Below are 22,707 nucleotides of genomic sequence, written 5' to 3'. Positions count from 1 at the left end.
ATATTGTATTAAATAACCTTCAGGCTGTGTGTATAAGGTGTATATGAAACATAAATGAATTGTGTGAATGTAGACACACTTTGTTTAATGCACAAAGTTATAAAAAATATTGGCCGAAATGACCTTCAGGCTGTGTGTATAAGGTGTATATGTCTCATAAATGCATTCTGTGCTTAGATTTAGGTCCCATCACCATGATATCTCATTATGGTATGCAATTATTCCAAAATACGGAAAAATCCCATATCCAAAATACCTCTGGTCCCAAGCATTTTGGATAAGGGATACTCAACCTGTAAAAGGTAGAAAAGAAAAAAAAATCCAAACAAAAATGCTTCTAGGCAGAGAACTCTGGAGGGCTCTCTGCAGTGCACCCATCTTGCTCTGGGCACAGTGTAAAACTGAGGTCTGGAGGAGGGGCATAGAGGGAGGAGCCAGTGCACACCCAGAGTCCAAAGCTTTCTTAAAGTGCCCTATCTCCTGCGGAGCCCGTCTATTCCCCATTGTCATTACGGAGTCCCAGCATCCTCAAGGACATTAGAGAAATATTAAATGACACTGCACAATAACAACTTTGTGGTTGTTTATAAAACCATTATCCTCAGTGTTTTCTCCCTTTCAGAACTCACAGGGGGACAGATCACTGAAAATCCAGCTTGGTCGAAATTAACAAGATGAAGTTTCAGTGGAGAATAGAATGAGGGTTAGATTTGTCTTGTGTGTAAGCACCAGTTAGGATTTATGCATGTGAAAACAGTATGAGTGACTACAGATGAAAGATTAGAAGACATCGTTACCACCATGATAGCAGCTCCATTACCCAGGCCACCATTACCTGTACATAAGTCATCCTTATCGGGTGTATATCACTGAGACTGTGACCTGTGCAAAGTGATCAGTGTGTTTCAGGAGAGTGATCTCTAAGTAATCTGTGTATAGTAATCAGTTTATCTGTAATGTCAGTATGGCACATGTACAGTGATCAGCATGTATAGAAATCAGTATCATGTATGACCTGTGCATAGGGATCACATGTGCAATGTCAGTGTGACATGAGTATTGTTATCAGCTATCATGACAAGAAGTCCAATTAAAGAATATTATTAGTATGGGCAGCAATAAAGCAATAAATGATCCCTTCCCAGCAGATAGGTGTATCAATCATTTATTACCACTCAAGAGGTCTCCAGCAAACCAGGAAATAATGGAATGCTAAATACAGGATTACTAGAAATGAAATAGACATTTTCACATTTTTATATAAACCAAAGTATTACTGAAACAGTCAAAATACTTACCTGGATATGTAGTATATGTCTGTAAGTTTCTGTGACTAAATTACAAACGTTCTATGTGTGAGCCTTTTGTCACACAACTGATATCAATACGATAATCCAATTAGTCTGTTGTGCAATCTTTAATTCTACTCTTGCACGTGTTGTTGACAGACTAAGGCTGCGCATGTAGATCTCACGGACATGAGCCACTTGTTCCTCTGATACAGGTGGCCTCCCAGAACATTACCCTTTGCATAAAAAAACAGCAATGGATGTAAACTTCACATATTGTGTTCTAAAATACTGCTGTACAACAGTAGCAGTTTGTTTTTCGCTCATTCTAGCACACAAAAAGCCTTATTCACTGGCGCAGCAGCCACACATAGTACATTTGTAACTTAGACATATATTCATGTAAGTATTTTGACTATATGAATAACACTTTGGTTTAGATAAAACATTGACAATATCTATTTCTTTTACAGTAACCCTGTAATCTCAAAGAACTCATTTAGGTTTGAGGAAACCAGATTAATATCTGACTGCCCCGATCAACAAGAGTCTTCAAATCTAAAAATTGTACTTCTTCCATAGCTAGTCAGTCATTTAATAGAAACAAGTAATCGGGTAATTAACTCAACATATCTGTGTCGATTGGTTTATGAATTTCAAAACAATTTCCCCCTACACAATTAACAAGGAGACATGTATAAGTTAAATAACCAAAACACAGTGGCTACAATGTAGCTGACAAGCGCTGGGACCTGGTGTATGTGCAGTGCAGCGACGGTACTGCGCATGCACAAAACCCTGGCTTCTATGGACTGAATCGGCTGCAGTCCATAGAAGCTGGCTAGGGCTGCCCACAAGATAGGGAGAGGCCTCCTACAGGAAGCCAGCTCTCTGCTAATCGCAACTTGGTCTGGCAGTCCCAGGGGGAGCAAACACCTCCCAATGGGACTGCCTGTCCTGTGGATGACTGCAGGTAGGACTTCCAATAGAAGTCACTGCCAGTCACAGTCTCATGAACTACATCTGGCTCACTGACATGAGCTGAGGTGGCGGATTTTACTGGGAGTGGGGGTAAGGGGGGCTGCAGTCCTGGAGCTCATAGGTAAAATACGCCACTAATAAAGTCTGTGAATAATTAACATTTAGGGACCTTATAATCACTTATCATCTGAAAGGAAGCTTATTAATGCGATGAAAATGTGCATGCAGTGATGCCCAATTTATTGATGTGGAAAATAGGTATCTGTGGTATGCTCAAGCAAAGTTAAAGAATGTATAAGGATTTGGATTATTGTTTTAAGACTCTACAATTCAACCAGTGTAAAAGGTGACGGCAAGATTGATGCTAAATCCTGTCCAACCCCTTACAGTACATGGACAGTGTAGAAGCATCTTTTCATTATATATTAGTATATATGTGGTGTGTGTGAAATGCCTGTAAACGGTGTATAGAGATCAGATGGTGGGACCTGTCTTTATTGCTCAGGCATGTGATATAAGTGTTGGGATGGGCAAATCATAAGGGTGTGGTCAATAGATCAACAGTAAAATGATACAACAGTCAATAGGTTGACATGCAAAAGGTCAACAGGGTTAAAAAGTTTAACATGGAACGGTGGAAACAAAAAAGGTTGACAAGTTTTTGCGTGTAATTTTTTATGTTTCACCCTATCTGAGCAAAATTAGTGGAAACGTGTACCCACGTGGGCTTGCTTTGCTCGTCACACTTCGGGCAAGGTTACGATATATATATTAAAAAAAGGGTGTTTTGACCATGGTCATGTTAACTTTTTAACATGACCTTAAACACTGCCTACTTTTTACCTGTCTGACTAGATAATTTTACTGTAAATCTATCAACCAAGTACCTATTGTTAAATGGTTTTTGGGTGTTTTCTGGCACAAAGATATTAGTGTGATATATCATTGCTGCAAAAACAAAAAAATCCTATTATCATACTGTGGCAAACCATTAGAATCGAATTATCCAGATCAAAGGCACTTGTATTCAAGCCAAATATCGCTGCATACCATGGCTTACATTATTGAAACCATATAGGCTTACTCTATTTTAGTTACTACATAAAAGATATACATACCTTAACATCTTTATACAGATGCACAGGCTCATAATCAATGTTGTTTTTGAGGAAATATTCATTAACACAGGACAGCAAAGTCATCTCTGGTAATGAGAATATATCCATGAACTGCTTCAAGGTGTTCCCTTCTGAGCTCTGCACAGTTAAAGAGGAAACAGGTTTAGCGAATGCTTGGGTTGATGACTAAAATGAATATTGTTCAGTCATGTACCCTAATTAGTATCATTAGTAGTAGAATTATATACTCAATAGTTATGTGACTAGTATGAGCAAAGTCTATAGTATGCCCATTGTGCCTGTAGTGCAAGTTGTGTATAAAGCAGCCATGCAAATATACTGTATAGGCAAGCATAAGTTTAGTATAAGCATGAGCAAGTAAGACAAGAAGTAAACAATTCAGACAGTTTAAACAACTGAAATGACCAAGTCAGTAAAACCAAAATAATACAGAGTTTATAGGACATAGGCAAGATAAATGAAACGATAAGAGGACTATAAAGATCTATAGTACACAGAGGAATCAAATAATAATTCTAGTGTTACCTTTCCATAAAAGTCGCTCATCTGCTCCAGTGGTACATGGGAACCATGGTACATTTCAATGACCTCTGCATCTGGTACAACGTCAAGTCCTCTGAAAAATAAATTGTCATTATGGGATGTAGTCAGTTTTACCCAACTGAAAGTAGTATTTTTTTTTCGCACTAGATAAGTAAGTTAGTCAATCAGGCCCGGTTGAAATGCGTTGACACAGGTATTTTAACAATTGTTCTGCATCCATCCGGCAACAAGTGCTGTTAATTTAAGTGGGCCTTGTTTCTGTATTCAGTAAGTGGAACCTTGTTACAAGACATTCAAATCCAAGAGACTCACAAACAGTGAGACTCATCAACAGATTGAACTTGTTAAAGCAAGGACAAGCTACCATGTTTCACCCAGCATTTTACTGGAACAGGTTTACAATATTTAAAAAAAAAAAAAATGTAAAAGTTATCAACAAAATAAAACTTGGTGGATGCTGAACTTGTGCCTATTTTTAAATGTACCAACTATGTATTTGCATTGTATTTGCATTAAATGTCTGCAGTCAGCACCCAACGCATATGGGTAATTAAATTCGGTATGATGGCTGTTCCAAAACAGCACATCGGGGCTAGCAACATCACAAGTTTTTCCTTGCACCCAATAGAGGTTAGCAGAAAAATTTGATGCTCAGGGTATCACATACAGAGATTATGGGGGTAATTCCAAGTTGATCGCAGCAGGATTTTTGATAGCAATTGGGCAAAACCATGTGCACTGCAGGGGAGGTGGATATAACATGTGCAGAAAGAGTTAGATTTGGGTGGGTTATTTTATTTCTGTGCAGGGTAAATACTGGCTGCTTTATTTTTACACTGCAATTTAGATTGCAGATTGAACTCACCACACCCAAATCTAACTCTCTCTGCACATGTTATATCTGCCTCCCCTGCAGTGCACATGGTTTTGCCCAATTGCTAACAAAAATCCTGCTGCGATCAACTTGGAATTACCCCCTATGTGCGCTGCAGCACATCCTTTGGAATTAAATCTGACACATGGATCACATACATTTCCTAATTACTCAGTTTGAGGCTAAGCTTCAACTGAATGTTAAAAGCTGAACAATAAAATATATATAAAATAAATCAATATTTATAGCACTATAAACATGTTCCAGGATAAATAAATATTAACAATTATTCAAAGGCTTTAAACCTTCAAAAAACAGATTAGCAGCTTTAAAAAGGCAAACAGCTTTTACAAAGATATTTTAAGACTACAATGTGTCCTCCTACACTGTGGCTTCAGTCACTCCAAACAGGAACTCTTGGCCGTCAGGTTCTGGGCAACTCGGCTGTGCTGAGTCTATCTCACTCAAATAACAAAACTACGCTAGATTACACGGATTAATTTAATGTGCAACATTTGTACACCTGTGTGTGAACGAGTCATCTGTATACAAAGCGCCACAATGCCACAGCTGCAGCTATTTCTCATGCCAGGTTCAGTTGTGTTTCATCTGCAACTTTGTGGGTGTTAAAACACCTGTGCAGTTAAAGTCGCAGTCCAGCACCTCTAGTACAGTTTGAGTGGTGTTCTACTGTGCCTGTGATGCAAATGAGTAGCAAAATTTAAAGAAAGGGCCTGTGCCCCGCCCCTCCAAGCAGCTCAGGCATACTGGAAGTTTAGCTGGCGTACAGACGCTAAGTGTATGAAGACACATCTGTAGAAACCAAATCTTAGAGGATACCAACTCAATGAAAACACTGGCACATCACTTAATCATCCAACTGTAGATAGCTTTAATGCATGGTTTTGTACATGTCCTCCTGGAAAGCCACCATTTTTACTATGTGTGCATTTAAGCAATTTAGGTAATAAAACGTTTTGTTTGGGGTTTTTAAGAGCACAACATTGCTGCTATAAAAAAGAAAATAACATCTGAAAAAGGAGATAATAGAAATAAAGAAGCTGGAAGAAGAACATGTACCGCTAAAAACATTAACGCAATCTTAAGGTGATTACCCCCTTTGGCACTATCAGAAACAGTCATTTGAAGCTTGAGAAACTCAGGGGATTTCCAGAACATAACCACCAAGCCTGTAATGGTTATTCAGCTGCCAAAGAAAATAAACAAATGAGGGACGTTTTAAAGAACAAGCTTTCACTCTATAATGCCCACACATGCATACTTGTAAATGCAGTTTTATTACTTTGCTACCGAAGTTTTCCTTTGTGCCTGCCAGCAGCTTGTGCAGGTCAAATGGTTTCCCAGGTTGCTAGGAGAAACAGTCACTCTAAGGCAGACTACATTTGCTAACCTCCCCCAAACCTCATTTTCAGTCATTTCTATGTGCTGCTCACAAACATTTGCACCAATCAGGTTGAGAACAGATGGATAATGACATTAACAATGCAAACACAGAATGCAATCACACTGTTTCACACATATTTTATACCTACATTATGGCTCCCAAATGCGACCAAACTACTGTTTTGCTTCTCCAATTAGTCAGTGCAATTAAGTATTTATATGCTGGAGAACTAAGTCAATGGTGGGGATCGCTATTTAATTGCGGTACATTATTGAAAGGCCAAAAAGATTGAAAAAAAGGCTACATAGTGAAAAAGTTATTGTAACACGAACATAGATCTGGCATATATCCTCAAAGAAGAAAATTAATCATGGCTACAGATAAATACATGTATAAAAATAGCTTTACAGAGAATAGTCCCTGTTCAGTTGGACCTTACACACCGTTCTCTACCACATGTACAGGTTTTCAGATTGTGGGGGAATACAGAGCACCTAGAGCAGGCCTGGCCAACATGTGGCTTTTCAGTTTCAAGTCCCAGCATGCACTGCCATAGTTTCGCTATTATGGAATGCTAAAACTGTGGCAGGGCATACTGGAATGTGTAGTTTCACAACAGCTGGAGAACCACATGGTCGGCCAAGCCTGACCTCGAGTAAACCCAAACAAGCACAGGAAAAGCATCCACTTAGTTAGGGCCTTGCAAACCCAAGATCTAAGTGATGTGAGGCAATAATGCTAATCACTACCCCAACTGTGCTGCCCAATCACATAAGCATAGACATGGAGGATGATGCATCTGCACATATAAAATCTGTATGCCAGTCAGTGGTAATTGTGAATGGCAAACCACAGACTGCTCACGTGCATTGCACTCAGCATATCTACAGTAATGCTTTATTATTCAGCAGCAGACAGAACCACTGTGTGCTGTAGATTTAAAAACAGACGTTATAATGCTTCCAGGTAGAGGTACTTGTTAATAAATTATTATTACACTAGAAATAGGGCTAGATGTAATAGGGTGCAATTTTTTGGAACGTGCAACTTTACTGAAAAATCGCACATTTCCCGAAAATCGCAAATGTAATGGGGTGCGTGTTTCCAGCAGTCTAAAAAATAGCAATGGCAAAAATCGCATCCACATGTTTTGCCATTGCAAACATACAACTCGGGCAATGTTATAGGATGCGATTTTTAAAATAGCACCTAAAACATTACATAAAAATCGCACATAAAATAGACCAGCTTCTGGCTGGCGAGTTTAACAGAAGCATGCACAGATCAGTGAGAGCCGTAACATGCTTCTGTGTGTAAATGTTAAGAAACTGTTAAAAGTAAAAAAGACGTGCAGGTCCCCCCAAAAGCATAACCAGCCTCTGGGCTCTTTGAGCCGGTCCTGGTGGAAAATACACGGGGGGGAAAAATAAAACATGAGTAGGGGTTCCCCATATTTAAGCAACCAGCATCGAGCTCTTGGACCGGTCCTGGTTCCAAAAATATGGGGGACAAAAGTAGGGGTCCCCTGTATTTTTAAAACCAGCACCGGGCTTCACTAGCCAGGGAGCTGATGCCGCAGCTGGGGGACACTTTTATACAGGTCTCTGCGGCCGCAGCATCACACTCCCCAACTAGTCAACCCTGTCCCGGGTTCCCTGGGGAGTGGGGACATCTTAAATACAGGGGTCCCCCCTCCAGGCACCCAAGGACCAGGGATGAAGCCCGGGGCTGTCCCTGCCATCCTTGGGCTGTGGATGGCAGGCTGATAGCCGTGAAAGAGTTAAAAACTAATATGGACTTTTGTTGTGGAACTACAAGACCCAGCAAGCCCCCCCTCCCCACATGCTGGTACTTGGAGAACCACAAGTAACAGCATGTGGAGAATTAAAGGCCCCACTGGTACCTGTAGTTCCACAACAAAAGAAATACCCAAAAAAAGACAACACACACATATACTTACCTAGTGTCCCACGCAGCCCCTCGGTCCTCTTGTCCATGTAGAATCCACTGGGTACCTGTGAAATTAAAAAAAATATACTCACGTATTATCTTGTGAAGATCAGTCCTCTTCTGTCCATGTAGACATCCCAGGGGTTAAAGAGAAAAAAACGCTGACACCCGAATCCATCGAACATGTAGAAGTGTATGTTTATACATAGACTTCTACTATGCAAAGGAGGACCCTCTACCGATAGTAATATCAATAGCGGGTCCCCAGCCAATCATGAGCCGCTGTCGCTGGCTCTGTGTTGCTAGGGTACAGCCAATCGCGGCTTACTCTCTGTAATGAATGGAGATGCTATGCTCCATTCATTACTATACTGGGACCGCTTAACTGATGTAACCGCAAGGGTCAGCACCAACTGACCTTGTGGTTTGTGGGGAAACCACAAGGTCAATTGGTGCTGACCCTTGAGGTTACATCATAGTAATGAATGGAGCATGGCATAAAAACCTCATGTTTTTATTACTAAAAGTCGCCAATAATTGCATGCGAATTCCGTTTTAACCTCAAAAATCGCACCCTATTACAGTTGCGATTTTTAGCAAAAAAACGCAAGTTACAAACGTGAGATTTGATGCAATTTTTTAGACAGCTAAAAAATTGCACCCTATTACATCTAGCCCATAGTGTTTACTTATTTGGCCTTAATAACAGGGAGCACAAAGCAGCATTGTCTGGCACCTGCAGCAAGCATTCACTGAAGTGATTCACTTGTTAATGGATTATAGAAATGTACAAGGATTTGGATCTGAAACAGTTTCAAATTGCAGATTAGGAGAGATTATTTCAGCAATGAGCAACTCTTAATTACAAATTGGAAATGAGCATGTGCTGACGCCACAAATTGACACTTATGTAAATTTTTACTTTATTTTTCACAATCCTATTCAACTAATTTTTGGCATGTATAATGGAAAGTAAACTGCTAAATCGGTACACAAGAAAGCTTTCTTTAAAGCTGCATAAACATCTAATCCAGCAAAACTTTAAAATTCATCTCTTTAAAATGGCTGTGGAGAGGGCAATATGAGCGGGAGGCCCAATCAGGAGCTGCAATAGTTGCTACTCCAAATCACATCTGTGCCCCCACACCAGCCCAGTTTTTCACTATTGGCTGTGAGACAGCCACAGAGAACAGTGCTCTGAGTGGAAAGAATGTTTCACGCTAAGATTTAAGGCTTAACTTGTGCTAAAATTTGCAATCTCTTCTCCAAAGCTAAATAATGTAATGCAGAAAAAGACCTGAGAATTGTAGGACACTTGGGTTAAAGGAATAATTGGAAACACATTTTCAGGAAATGAGATCTATTACTGCACGTGTAAATAACACTGCAATACAATAAGGCATCACACCATGCTAAGGAGGGTATCCTATTAACCACAAAAACACAGCAATTTATCGCAGGTCAACTATTCGCACCTATCGCATGAAATCTGCCATGAAAACAGCTGGGAATATGCACACTCCCATTTTTTTGCACCTATCCTACTCCAAAATCACTAAAAAGGGGATTCGAACGATAATACTGACCAGCAAAACCAAAGTAAAGTGTAGGAGAAAATGGGGAAATCTGTCTGTACCCCCAAAAAGCCAAACTAATATAGGAAAACATTACAGAAGTCTTTTAGTGCCCATAATGAAACTCTAATTCAATTAGGGGAACATAAAAAAAAAAAGGGAGTTAAATATTTGGGTCATTTATAGACACTAAAGAAAAAGGGACTACTCCCACCTGCAAGCCTATAAAACACTCATCCCACTCATAAAGCACCCCAATATACAAGCCCATACCTTGTACCCCAATTTACATCACTTTGCATTTTTGGACCCCCCAAAAAATGACATTATTGGCCAATTAAAAATACTTAAAAACCTCCAAGTGCTTAATTAGTCATTCAGGGGGTGTCCCAGGGGTTCTGAACCAAATTACCATTATTTTTACCTTAAAATAGGGATATTGCTTATAACCTGCTCAGGGACAGTGAAAGCAAATTTGCGATAAAAGCTACAGAAACTTTTGCGTATAACCTTTCGCAGCCATTAGATACAGAGTTTCACAACTGCGATAAAAAGGCCATGTTTTTTGCGAAAGCACGTTTTTTGCAGCTAATAGGATACCTCCCTAAAAGAGAAAAACCAGGAGGCTGTCAAATCCTCACCTACTGGCAAAAGCCCTGGCCCTGATGAGCTTTCCCATTACATACTACAAAGTATTTATTGACCAATTAATTCCTCTAGTTTTGCCAGCTTTTAAAGTGATGACACCTTTTCGGTCCACTCCTTGATTGCACATATCACGGCGATTCAAAAAGAAGGGTAGGACCCTGCTCTATACACCAGTTATTGCAAAAGCACATTGCTCAATGTAGATTAAGTTATATGCAAAATTATTAGCGAATCACCTGAAGCCTCTGCTCCAGACACTGATTCACTCTGTTCAGGTGGGTTCTGTACCTGTAAGGAAGGCTAAGGATAATACCACAACTCCTGGACCTTATCCACATGATGTACAGTTCTACTGTCCCCATGGTCCTATCTACTGATGCTGAAAAAGCATTTGATCAATTCGATTGGGGCTTTATTAGAGGAGTTTGTGGAGCTACACGTACCTGTACAGGATGTTAGTGCTTTATACAATGCCTGCACATGTGAATGTTAATGGTGTCCTGTCTCATACAATATTTAGAAGTAATAGGACTCGCCAAGGCTGTCCCTTTTGCCCTTGATTTTTGTACTTTGTTTGGAGGCTCTGGTGAGGATTACGTAACAGATCACCATTTAACACTTTTCGCTGAGGACCTCTTGGCCAAGATAACAAACCCTTTAACACAATTGCCATGCCTAGGTTTGGAGATCTGTCCAACTTCTACCTCTGACTTATCACCCTTGGAGTCATAAGACCACAAATGTACATCATCCGACCAAAGGTTCCACACTAGATGTTTTGAGAAGACTTAGGGGTTTATTTACTATAAGTAAATTTTCAGTATATTTAGTCGATTTCATTATTTATATACAATATATATATATATATATATATATATATATATATATATATATATATAATAAGAATTTACTTACCGATAATTCTATTTCTCGGAGTCCGTAGTGGATGCTGGGGTTCCTGAAAGGACCATGGGGAATAGCGGCTCCGCAGGAGACAGGGCACAAAAGTAAAGCTTTTACAGGTCAGGTGGTGTGTACTGGCTCCTCCCCCTATGACCCTCCTCCAGACTCCAGTTAGGTACTGTGCCCGGACGAGCGTACACAATAAGGGAGGATTTTGAATCCCGGGTAAGACTCATACCAGCCACACCAATCACACCGTACAACTTGTGATCTAAACCCAGTTAACAGTATGATAACAGAGGAGCCTCTGAAAGATGGCTTCCTAAACAATAACCCGAATTAGTTAACAATAACTATGTACAAGTATTGCAGATAATCCGCACTTGGGATGGGCGCCCAGCATCCACTACGGACTCCGAGAAATAGAATTATCGGTAAGTAAATTCTTATTTTCTCTATCGTCCTAAGTGGATGCTGGGGTTCCTGAAAGGACCATGGGGATTATACCAAAGCTCCCAAACGGGCGGGAGAGTGCGGATGACTCTGCAGCACCGAATGAGAGAACTCCAGGTCCTCCTTTGCCAGGGTATCAAATTTGTAAAAATTTACAAACGTGTTCTCCCCTGACCACGTAGCTGCTCGGCAGAGTAGTAATGCCGAGACCCCTCGGGCAGCCGCCCAAGATGAGCCCACCTTCCTTGCGGAATGGGCCTTAACAGATTTAGGCTGTGGCAGGCCTGCCACAGAATGTACAAGTTGAATTTTGTTACAAATCCAACGAGCAATCGACTGCTTAGAAGCAGGTGCACCCAACTTGTTGGGTGCATACAGTATAAACAGCGAGTCAGATTTTCTGACTCCAGCCGTCCTTTAAATGTATATTTTTAAGGCTCTGACAACGTCCAACAACTTGGAGTCCTTCAAGTCGTCTGTAGCCGCAGGCACTACAATAGGCTGGTTCAGGTGAAACGCTGATACCACCTTAGGGAGAAAATGCGGACGCGTCCGCAGCTCTGCCCTATGTCGAATGGAAAATTAAATAAGGGCTTTTATAAAACAAAGCCGCCAGTTCAGATACTCTCCCGGCCGAAGCCAGGGCCAGTAACATAGTCACTTTCCATGTGAGATATTTCAAATCCACCTTCTTTAGTGGTTCAAACCAATTTGATTTGAGGAAATCTAAAACTACATTTAGATCCCACGGTGCCACCTTAGGCACCACAGGAGGCTGTATATGCAGTACTCCTGTGATAAAAATCTGGACCTCAGGGACTGAGGCCAATTCTTTTTGGAAGAATATTGATAGGGCCGAAATTTGAACCTTAATAGATCCCAATTTGAGACCCATAGACAATCCTGATTGCAGGAAATGTAGGAAAACGACCCAGTTGAAATTCCTCCATCGGAGCACTCCGCTGCTCGCACCACGCAACATATTTTCGCCAAATACGGCGATAAAGCTTCGCGGTGACTTCCTTCCTTGCCTTTATCAAGGTAGGAATGACTTCTTCTGGAATGCCTTTTCCTTTTAGGATCTGGCATTCAAACGCCATGCCGTCAAACGCAGCCGCGGTAAGTCTTGAAAAAGACAAGTACCCTGCTGAAGCAGGTCCCTTCTCAGAAGTAGAGGCCACGGATCGTCCGTGACCATCTCTTGAAGTTCCGGGTACCAAGTCCTTCTTGGCCAATCCGGAGCCACTAGTCTTACTCCACTTTGCCGTATAATCCTCAATACCTTTGGTATGAGAGGCAGAGGAGGAAACACATATACCGACTGGTACACCCAAGGTGTTACCAGCGCGTCCACAGCTATTGCCTGCGGATCTCTTGACCTGGCGCAATACCTGTCCAGTGTTTTGTTGAGGCGAGACGCCATCATGTCCACCATTGGTTTTACCCAACGGTTTAATAGCATGTGGGAAACTTCTGGATGAAGTCTCCACTCTCCCGGGTGAAGGTCGTGTCTGCTGAGGAAGTCTGCTTCCCAGTTGTCCACGCCCGGGATGAATACTGCTGACAGTGCTATCACGTGATTCTCCGCCCAGCGAAGGATCCTGGCAGCTTCTGCCATTGCCCTCCTGCTTCTTGTGCCGCCCTGTCTGTTTACATGGGCGACTGCCGTGATGTTGTCCGACTGGATCAACACCGGTCTTCCTTGAAGCAGAGGTTCCGCCTGGCTTAGAGCATTGTAGATTGCTCTTAGTTCCAGAATGCTTATGTGAAGAGACTTTTTCAGGCTCGACCACACTCCCTGGAAATTTCTTCCCTGTGTGACTGCTCCCCAGCCTCTCTGGCTGGCACCCGTGGTCACCAGGATCCAATCCTGCATGCCGAATCTGCGGCCCTCCAATAGATGAGCCTCCTGCAACCACCACAGAAAGGATACCCTTGTCCTCGGCGACAGGGTTATCCGCAGGTGCATCTGAAGATGCGACCCTGACCATTTGTCCAACAGATCCCTTTGCATGGAATCTGCCGAAAGGGATTGCTTCGTAAGAAGCTACCATTTTTTCCCAGGACTCTTGCATTGATGTACAGACACCTTTCCTGGTTTTAGGAGGTTCCTGACCAGGTCAGATAACTCCTTGGCTTTTTCTTCGGGAAGAAAAACCTTTTCTGAACTGTGTCCAGAATCATCCCCAGGAACAGCAGACGAGTTGTCGGCATTAATTGGGATTTTGGAATATTCAGAATCCATCCGTGCTGCTTTAGCACCTCTTGAGATAGTGCTAAACCCATCTCTAGCTGTTCTCTGGACCTTGCCCTTATTAGGAGATCGTCCAAGTATGGGATAATTAATACGCCTTTTCTTCGAAGAAGAAATATTATCTCGGCCATTACCTTTGTAAAGACCCGAGGTGCCGTGGACAAACCAAACGGCAGCGTCTGAAACTGATAGTGACAGTTTTGTACAACGAACCTGAGGTACCCCTGGTGTGAGGGGTAATTGGAACGTGGAGATACGCATCCTTGATGTCCAAGGATACCATAAAGTCCCCTTCTTCCAGGTTCGCTTATCACTGCTCTGAGTGACTCCATCTTGAACTTGAACTTCTTTATGTACAGGTTCAAGGACTTCAGATTTAGAATAGGCCTTACCGAGCCATCCGGCTTCGGTACCACAAAAAGAGTGGAATAATACCCCTTCCCTTGTTGTAGAAGAGGTACCTTGACTATCACCTGCTGAGAATACAGCTTGTGAATGGCTTCCAAAACCGTCTCCCTTTCTGAGGGGGACGTTGGTAAAGCAGACTTCAGGAAACGGCGAGGTGGCTCTGTCTCTAATTTCAACCTGTACCCCTGAGATATTATCTGCAGGATCCAGGGATTTACCTGCGAGTGAGCCCACTGCGCGCTGTAATTCTTGAGACGACCGCCTACCGCCCCCGAGTCCGCTTGCGAAGCCCCAGCGTCATGCTGAGGCTTTTGTAGAAGCCGGGGAGGGCTTCTGTTCCTGGGAAGGAGCTGCCTGTTGCTGTCTCTTCCCTCGTCCTCTGCCTCGTGGCAGATATGAATAGCCCTTTGCTCTCTTATTTTTAAAGGAACGAAAAGGCTGCGGTTGAAAGGTCGGTGCCTTTTTCTGTTGGGGAGTGACTTGAGGTAGAAAGGTGGATTTCCCGGCCGTAGCCGTGGCCACCAAATCCGATAGACCGACCCCAAATAACTCCTCTACGCATCGCCTGTCCACTGTCGTGTCCATAAAGCTCTTCTGGCCGAAATGGACATAGCACTTACCCGTGATGCCAGTGTGCAGATATCTCTCTGTGCATCACGCATATAAAGAAATGCATCCTTTATTTGTTCTAACGACAGTAAAATATTGTCCCTGTCCAGGGTATCAATATTTTCGATCAGGGACTCTGACCAAACTACCCCAGCACTGCACATCCAGGCAGTCGCAATAGCTGGTCGTAGTATAACACCTGCATGTGTGTATATACCTTTTTGGATATTTTCCATCCTCCTATCTGATGGATCCTTAAGTGCGGCCGTCTCAGGAGAGGGCAACGCCACTTGTTTTGATAAGCGTGTTAGCGCTTTGTCCACCCTAGGAGGTGTTTCCCAGCGCTCCCTAACCTCTGGCGGGAAAGGGTATAAAGCCAATAACTTCTTTGAAATTAGCAGTTTTTTATCGGGGCACCCCACGCTTCATCACACACGTCATTTAATTCTTCAGATTCGGTAAAAACTACTGGTAGTTTTTTCACACCCCACATAATACCCTGTTTAGTGGTACCTGTAGTATCAGCTAAATGTAACATCTCCTTTATTGCCAAAATCATATAACGTGTGGCCCTTTTGGAAAATACTGTTGATTCGTCACCTTCACTACCGGAATCAGTGCCTGTGTCTGGGTCTGTGTCGACCGACTGAGGCAAGGGGCGTTTTACAGCCCCTGACGGTGTTTGAGGCGCCTGGACAGGCACTAAGTGAGTGTCCGGCCGCCTCATGTCGGCAAACGACTGCTTAAGCGAGTTGACGCTATCCCGTAATTCCACAAATAAGGCATCCATTCTGGTGTCGACCCCCTAGAAGGTGACATCCTCATATTTGGCAATTGCTCCGCCTCCACACCAATAACGTCCTCATACATGTCGACACACACGTACCGACACACAGCAGACACACAGGGAATGCTCTATACGAAGACAGGACCCACTAGCCCTTTGGGGAGACAGAGGGAGAGTCTGCCAGCACACACCAAAAAGCGCTATATATGACAGGGATAGCCTTATGATTAAGTGCTCCCTTATAGCTGCTTTTATATTAATATATTGCCATTTATTCTGCCCCCCCTCTCTGTTATACCCTGTTTCTGTAGTGCAGTGCAGGGGAGAGACCTGGGAGCCTTCCTGACCAGCGGAGCTGTGACAGAAAATGGCGCCGTGTGCTGAGGAGATAGGCCCCGCCCCTTTTCCGGCGGGCTCGTCTCCCGCTATTTAGTACATTTAGGCAGGGGTAAATATCTCCATATAGCCTCTGGGGCTATATGTGAGGTATTTTTAGCCTTTTTAAAGGTTTACATTTGCCTCCCAGGGCGCCCCCCCCCAGCGCCCTGCACCCTCAGTGACTGCCGTGTGAAGTGTGCTGAGAGGAAAATGGCGCACAGCTGCAGTGCTGTGCGCTACCTTAAGAAGACTGCAGGAGTCTTCAGCCGCCGATTCTGGACCTCTTCTTGCTTCAGCATCTGTGAGGGGGCCGGCGGCGTGGCTCCGGTGACCATCCAGGCTGTACCTGTGATCGTCCCTCTGGAGCTTCATGTCCAGTAGCCAAGAAGCCAATCCATCCTGCACGCAGGTGAGTTCACTTCTTCTCCCCTCTGTCCCTCGTTGCAGTGATCCTGTTGCCAGCAGGAATCACTGTAAAATAAAAAACCTAAGCTAAACTCTCTAAGCAGCTCTTTATGAGAGCCACCTAGAATTGCACCCTTCTCGGCCGGGCACAAAAATCTAACTGGAGTCTGGAGGAGGGTCATAGGGGGAGGAGCCAGTACACACCACCTGACCTGTAAAAGCTTTACTTTTGTGCCCTGTCTCCTGCGGAGCCGCTATTCCCCATGGTCCTTTCAGGAACCCCAGCATCCACTTAGGACGATAGAGAAATATATATACACACACACACACACACACACACACATATTGGAAGTGATCTAGTGACCTTTTTATGTGACTGTTTAAAATTCGTTCTTACACGTAATTATTTTACTTTTTTGGAGGATTGGTATGTCCAAACCTGCGGGACAGCGATGGGCACGATTTGTGCCCCGAGCCTGGCAAATATTTATATGGGGTCTTGGGAAGCTGATCTCAGTATGTATAAAAATGCTGATAAGATCAAAATGTTTAAACGTTACATCGACGATATAATAATAGTGTGGGATGGCACTGAGGACATGTTTAAAGAATTTATTGAGTCGATTAATGCAAACACATATAATTTGAAGTTTACATCTATTATTCAAAATGAGAAAATTGAATTTTTAGATCTGATATTTGATACTACTGAATTTGCGACTAGAGGCTGTATAAATACTTACACATTCTTTAAGAAAGTGGATGTTAATAGTTACTTGGAATATACAAGCTGTCATCTTCCACAATGGAAGAAAAACATCCCATACTCGCAGTTTACCCGACTACGTCGGAACTGTACTACTTTAGAGAAATATGATGAACAGGCCAATGTATATTTAGAAAGATTCACTGAGAGAGGTTATCCACCTGAAGTCGTAGAACATTCAAGAGCTAGGGCGAGAGGAAGAAATAGACTAGATCTTCTAGTTCCAAAAGATAAAGGGGCCCCCTCTCAAAAAGGAGGCTTAATGAATAAAGTATGCCCTTTCGTTACTGATTACAATACAGATGTTCCCAGTATTCGAAAATGTATGCAAAAGAACTGGCATCTATTAAAAATGGATCCTTTATTGTCCCAACACTTACCTGACCAGCCTAACATAATATATAGAAAGGCCAGGAATCTGAAATCTTTAGTGTCGAGAAGTAAATTATTAAAAGTGAACAAAGAAAATTCAGCTAAAAAAATCCACAACAAGATAAAAGGATGTTATCCGTGTGGAAGTTGTAAAACATGTAAATTGATGGATAAAAAAGGAAAAAACTTCAGCAATACCAAAGGTGACAGAAATTATACTGTAATGAGTTATATGAATTGTAACTCAACATTTGTTGTGTATTTGTTGAGTTGCCCCTGTGGATACCTTTATGTAGGCAAAACTAAAAGAATGTTGAAAATACGCATTTTAGAACACATGCGCAACATTAAAAATAAAGTTACTAATCACAGTGTGCCAAGACACTTTCTGACACATCATGATAGCGATCCAAGCAAACTTCGTTTCAAAGGTATCCAACATGTCCAGAATAATGGGGGGGACAGAGACAAAGAATTGCTGAAGAAGGAAACGTATTGGATACTAGCACTTGACACTTTGACTCCGAAAGGGTTAAATGAAGGTCTAGAAATTACTCCCTATATCTGAACCTTTTTTAGTAGCTGTTAGCCAGTCCTTACATGTTACAGTAGTCCTCTTTATTATTGTTATTATTAGAAAAATATATATAGAAAGAAAAAATAGATACCTATGATGTCTTTTGAATAAAATACATACATATATATAATTAATTTTAAAATCATGTTTTGTAACAGCGATGTTCTGATATAAAAATGATTGGAATATTTTTAAGTGACAAATATGAAGTTAATGAGTGTGACTAAGTCCTGAAGGGATAAGTCATGATTTTATTGGTATCAAATTGCCCGTAGAGAAAAGACATATATGTGGGTTTATATATCTAAATATAAAAATGTTTTTATTATGTGTTGTTTTTATTATTTTTTATTTATAACATCTGTATGTAATGGGTTTTTATATGGATGGTTTCATGTTATAAAATAGAGTTAAGAGACTGAAATTATAAGGTACTCTTTGCTTATGCAATTGTTTAAGATAAAACAGAAACATCTAACCAGTCTATATTATGTGATCAAAGTAGATGGTTAACATATGCAGTTAATTTTGGAGCACGTTTTCAGCTGAAACCTTGTATGTCATTGTAACTGATTGGTTATGTAATTAAACAGGGGCAAATAAAAGCCCTGTAGTCTCGTCTGAACAGCACCGCCCTCTGACGAAGTCTGTGACGAAACGCGTTAGGGCGGAGCTGTTCTGACGTCATCATCCTCCGGCTGCATCCGTCCCGAAGCAAGTGGTCCAGTGATCCGACCCGCGACCACCGCTGATTAGCGGTTAGACGTGGAAGGCAGGAGTCCAGTGACCTACGAGACGAGGTTCGGGGTATGCCGGGAGTTGTAATTGATTATATCATGTGGTAACCAGCCCACCCTGGTTGATTTGCGGTACGAGTCTTGAAATCTAATTAACGTACTGTCGTTGTCTGAGAGTTCTTTTTGAATAAAACGATTTTACACTATGAAGCGCCCCCTCTTCACATTCTTTTGCTAGATATATATATATATATATATATATATATATATATACACACACACACACACACACACACACACACACACACACACATACATACAAACAAACAAACACACACACACATATACATACAGTTTGTATTTGTGTGCGGTCGACGTTTCGGTACATGGTGTAAAAAGTCTTGATAAAGGCCAGCAATGGTGGACGAAATGTCGACAGCACGCAAATAAAAATTGGTAACATTTTTTGGACTTTGAGGTAGTCTGGTGAGTGCATTTTATCTTTACACATCTGTATTGGATCGGTGATTGCCGTTTCTGAAGGATTGGCACCCCAGCGGATATATTTTTGAGTGAGAGTGAAATATTGAAACCTTCGTTTTCTGATGGCTCAATGTACACAAACTTTGTTTAATGCACAAAGTTATTAAAAATATTGTATTAAATTACCTTCAGGCTGTGTGTATAAGGTGTATAAGAAACATAAATGAATTGTGTGAATGTACACACTCTTTGTTTAATGCACAAAGTTATTAAAACTATTGGCTACAATTACCTTCAGGCTGTGTGTATAAGGTGTGTATGTAACATAAATGCATTCTGTGCTTAGATTTAGGTCCCATCGCCATCTCATTATGGTATGTAACTACTCCAAAATACGGTAAAATCCGATATACAAAATACTTCTGGTCCCAAGCATTTTTGATAAGAGATACCCAACATGTATGTATGTATGTATGTATGTATGTATGTATGTATGTATGTATGTATGTATGTATGTATGTATATATATATATATATATATATATATATATATATATATATATATATATATATATATATATATATATATATGTAGAAGACGGTCCGGCACTCCAATAACTGGTGCATTTGTCCCTGGTGCCCTCACTTTCCCATAGGTAAATGCAGTAAAGATGATGTGCGGCACTCAGGATTGAAGAAAAGAATCACCACCAGCGTAATGATCAACGTTTCAATTTTACTATGAAAATTGTCATCAGGATACAAACAATGTTAAAAGCTCACCTTATATCCCGGTCACCAGCGTGAAGTGTGATGTGCAGCGTTCGTTCGGCGGGGAACCGCTCGATCGTGTGGCGCTGTGTGATGACGTAATCGCGTTGTGCGCGACTCGCGTCAGGGACCCGTCACCATGGAAACCCGATGCAACACACCTGGGGGGAGCAAGGCGGCAATGTTGCGTGGTTGTCAGGCTGTATAATGAATGCAAGGAGATGCGTACCTTATAAGGAGAATGTTTACAAGTCTGGCTGGCATTGGGCATAATAAAGATGAAATAATAAAGTAGTAAAGGGGTACATGAAAATGTGTGAAAATGTAAAAATGTAAATGCTGCATACAAAGCGTCCCCATAATACATGGGTAAATGTGGTGGCACTATTAGTAAAGTCCTCCACAGCTGCAAGAGATGTTTGTTAATGCTATCAAGCAAAAAATGAAGGGGAAAATGTAGAATGCAGCTGTTATATAAACACAACTATTGTGTCAATCAGTCTGTATGACTGCCAATAGACATGTAATAAATCGATGCGGGCATCAGATAGCTGGATCTATTAATGTAGCCCTAATTAATTATGTGTGACAGGATAATACATTAAACACTGAAAAATATATGTAAATGTGACTGCGTCAATGGAGGAACAAATGTAAAGATCTACAGCAAGATAAGAGAGAACCCAGTGATAACCTGATAATTGATGTGAACAGGTAAACTAGAACATGGTGAAAAGGAACATGATAAACAGAGTATGCAGTTGGAAAAAACATATGTTTAGAAGAAACAAGACAATGGTAATGATTCGTTGAGTCCCTTGGGCGTTATTACATCTAATTTAAATATCCAACGTGATTCACATTGTAACAGCGCCTTATGCCTGTCGCCACCTCTGATGTTGGCAGGTATGTGATCAATCATGCGATATCGTAGACTCGCCAACGAGTGTCTCAAGGTCACGAAGTGGCGTGCCACCGGTTGGTCACTCTTCCCTTTGATTAAAGCCTGTCTGATGGCGGATCTGTGGACAGTCATTCTTTCTTTAAACTTCCTCTTGGTCTTGCCGATGTAGGTCAAGCCGCAAGGGCAAATTATTTGATAGATCACAAAGGAAGACTCACACGTCAAATGATGTTTGATGGAGATTTTGTAGCCCAGATGTGGGTGATGAAAAGTATCCCCAGCGATGAGGTATTGGCATGTTGTACATGTGCATCTGAAACAACCCCGTTTATAGGGTGTAAATATCATGGGCCTTTCAACGGTGGTTCTGGTAGAAATGTCTGTTTTTACCAGTATGTCTCTCAGATTTCTGGAGCGGTGATAGCAAGGCATGATGTTAGTATCCTGTAGATTCAATTTGTTATCGGTTTGAATAAGGTGCCAATGTTTTTTGGTAACCCTATTAATTTCTTCTGAGGATGAGTTGAAAGTACTTTTCCAAACAAATTTAGATGATGTAGTGGTCCTGGGTTTCTTGCATAATAATGATGCTCTGTTCATGGCTAACACTCTTGTTTTGGTCTCATACAGATGTTTAGGGTTGTATCCACGTACGGTGAACCGGTTGATTAGATCATCAATTTGAACAGATGCTTGTTGTATATCTGAGTTGATTCTATGGATCCTTATCATTTGTGAATACGGTAGACCAAGCTTGAGGCCTTTAGGATGACAACTTGCATTATGCAGGAAGGTGTTTCTGTCAGTCGGTTTGATGAACACCGTGGTATTGATAGTTGTATTCATAATAGATATCCTGACATCAAGGAAATCTATAGTGTGTTGATCCATTTTGTAGACTAATTTAACTGGGCTGCAGGAGATGTTATGTGCGTCCAGTAGGTTCTGCAGTGTTGCTTGAGGGCCTTTCCATATGATGAGCAGGTCATCGATGTATCTCTTATACAAGATGATGTTGGATGAGATGTTGATGTCAGAAAAGAAGATGTCTTTCTCCACTTCCATCATGTATATATTTGCATAGGTAGGGGCCACGGCCGATCCCATGGCACACCCCCTTAATTGTAAGTAGAATTTGTTGTCAAACAAGAAGAAGTTTTTAGTTAGTACCAATTCCATAAGATGAACCAGGATTTCATTATGTGTTGGATCAAACTTCAGCTCATTCGCCAAAACCTTTTTAATTGCCTGTAATCCCTCGCAGTGTGGTATAATTGTGTATAAGCTGGTGACATCAGCTGTTACCAGCCATGTGTCTGGGGGAATAGGTCCAATTTCATTCAGCTGGTTGAGAAGGGATGTTGTGTCCATCAGAATATGAGGATATTGTTGTACACAAGGCTGCAAGATGGAATCCAACAATACTGATGTGGGCTGGAATAGTGCGCCTCTGGCTGAGATAATTGGTCGTCCAGGGGGGGGATTGATCCCCTTATG

General features: G+C 41.6%; 1 protein-coding gene across 2 annotated transcripts in view; it reads right to left on the bottom strand.

Moving 5' to 3' along the window:
• Nucleotides 1–22,707, bottom strand: part of NT5DC3 (5'-nucleotidase domain containing 3) — a 172,477-nt gene that overhangs the window by 52,833 nt on the left and 96,937 nt on the right. For both annotated transcript variants that reach the window (XM_063927787.1, XM_063927788.1), the window contains exons 5-6: nucleotides 3,935–4,025; nucleotides 3,389–3,526 (exon numbers count right to left, since the gene is read on the bottom strand). In XM_063927787.1, the coding sequence (XP_063783857.1) occupies nucleotides 3,389–3,526; nucleotides 3,935–4,025 (229 nt within the window). The remainder of the gene's footprint in view (nucleotides 1–3,388; nucleotides 3,527–3,934; nucleotides 4,026–22,707) is intronic.

Source organism: Pseudophryne corroboree, chromosome 6 (genome assembly GCF_028390025.1).
Source record: "Pseudophryne corroboree isolate aPseCor3 chromosome 6, aPseCor3.hap2, whole genome shotgun sequence".
Classification (NCBI taxonomy): Eukaryota; Metazoa; Chordata; class Amphibia; order Anura; family Myobatrachidae; genus Pseudophryne; species Pseudophryne corroboree.
Note: the sequence above shows the minus strand (reverse complement) of the source record. Positions and strands in the feature narration are given on the sequence as shown.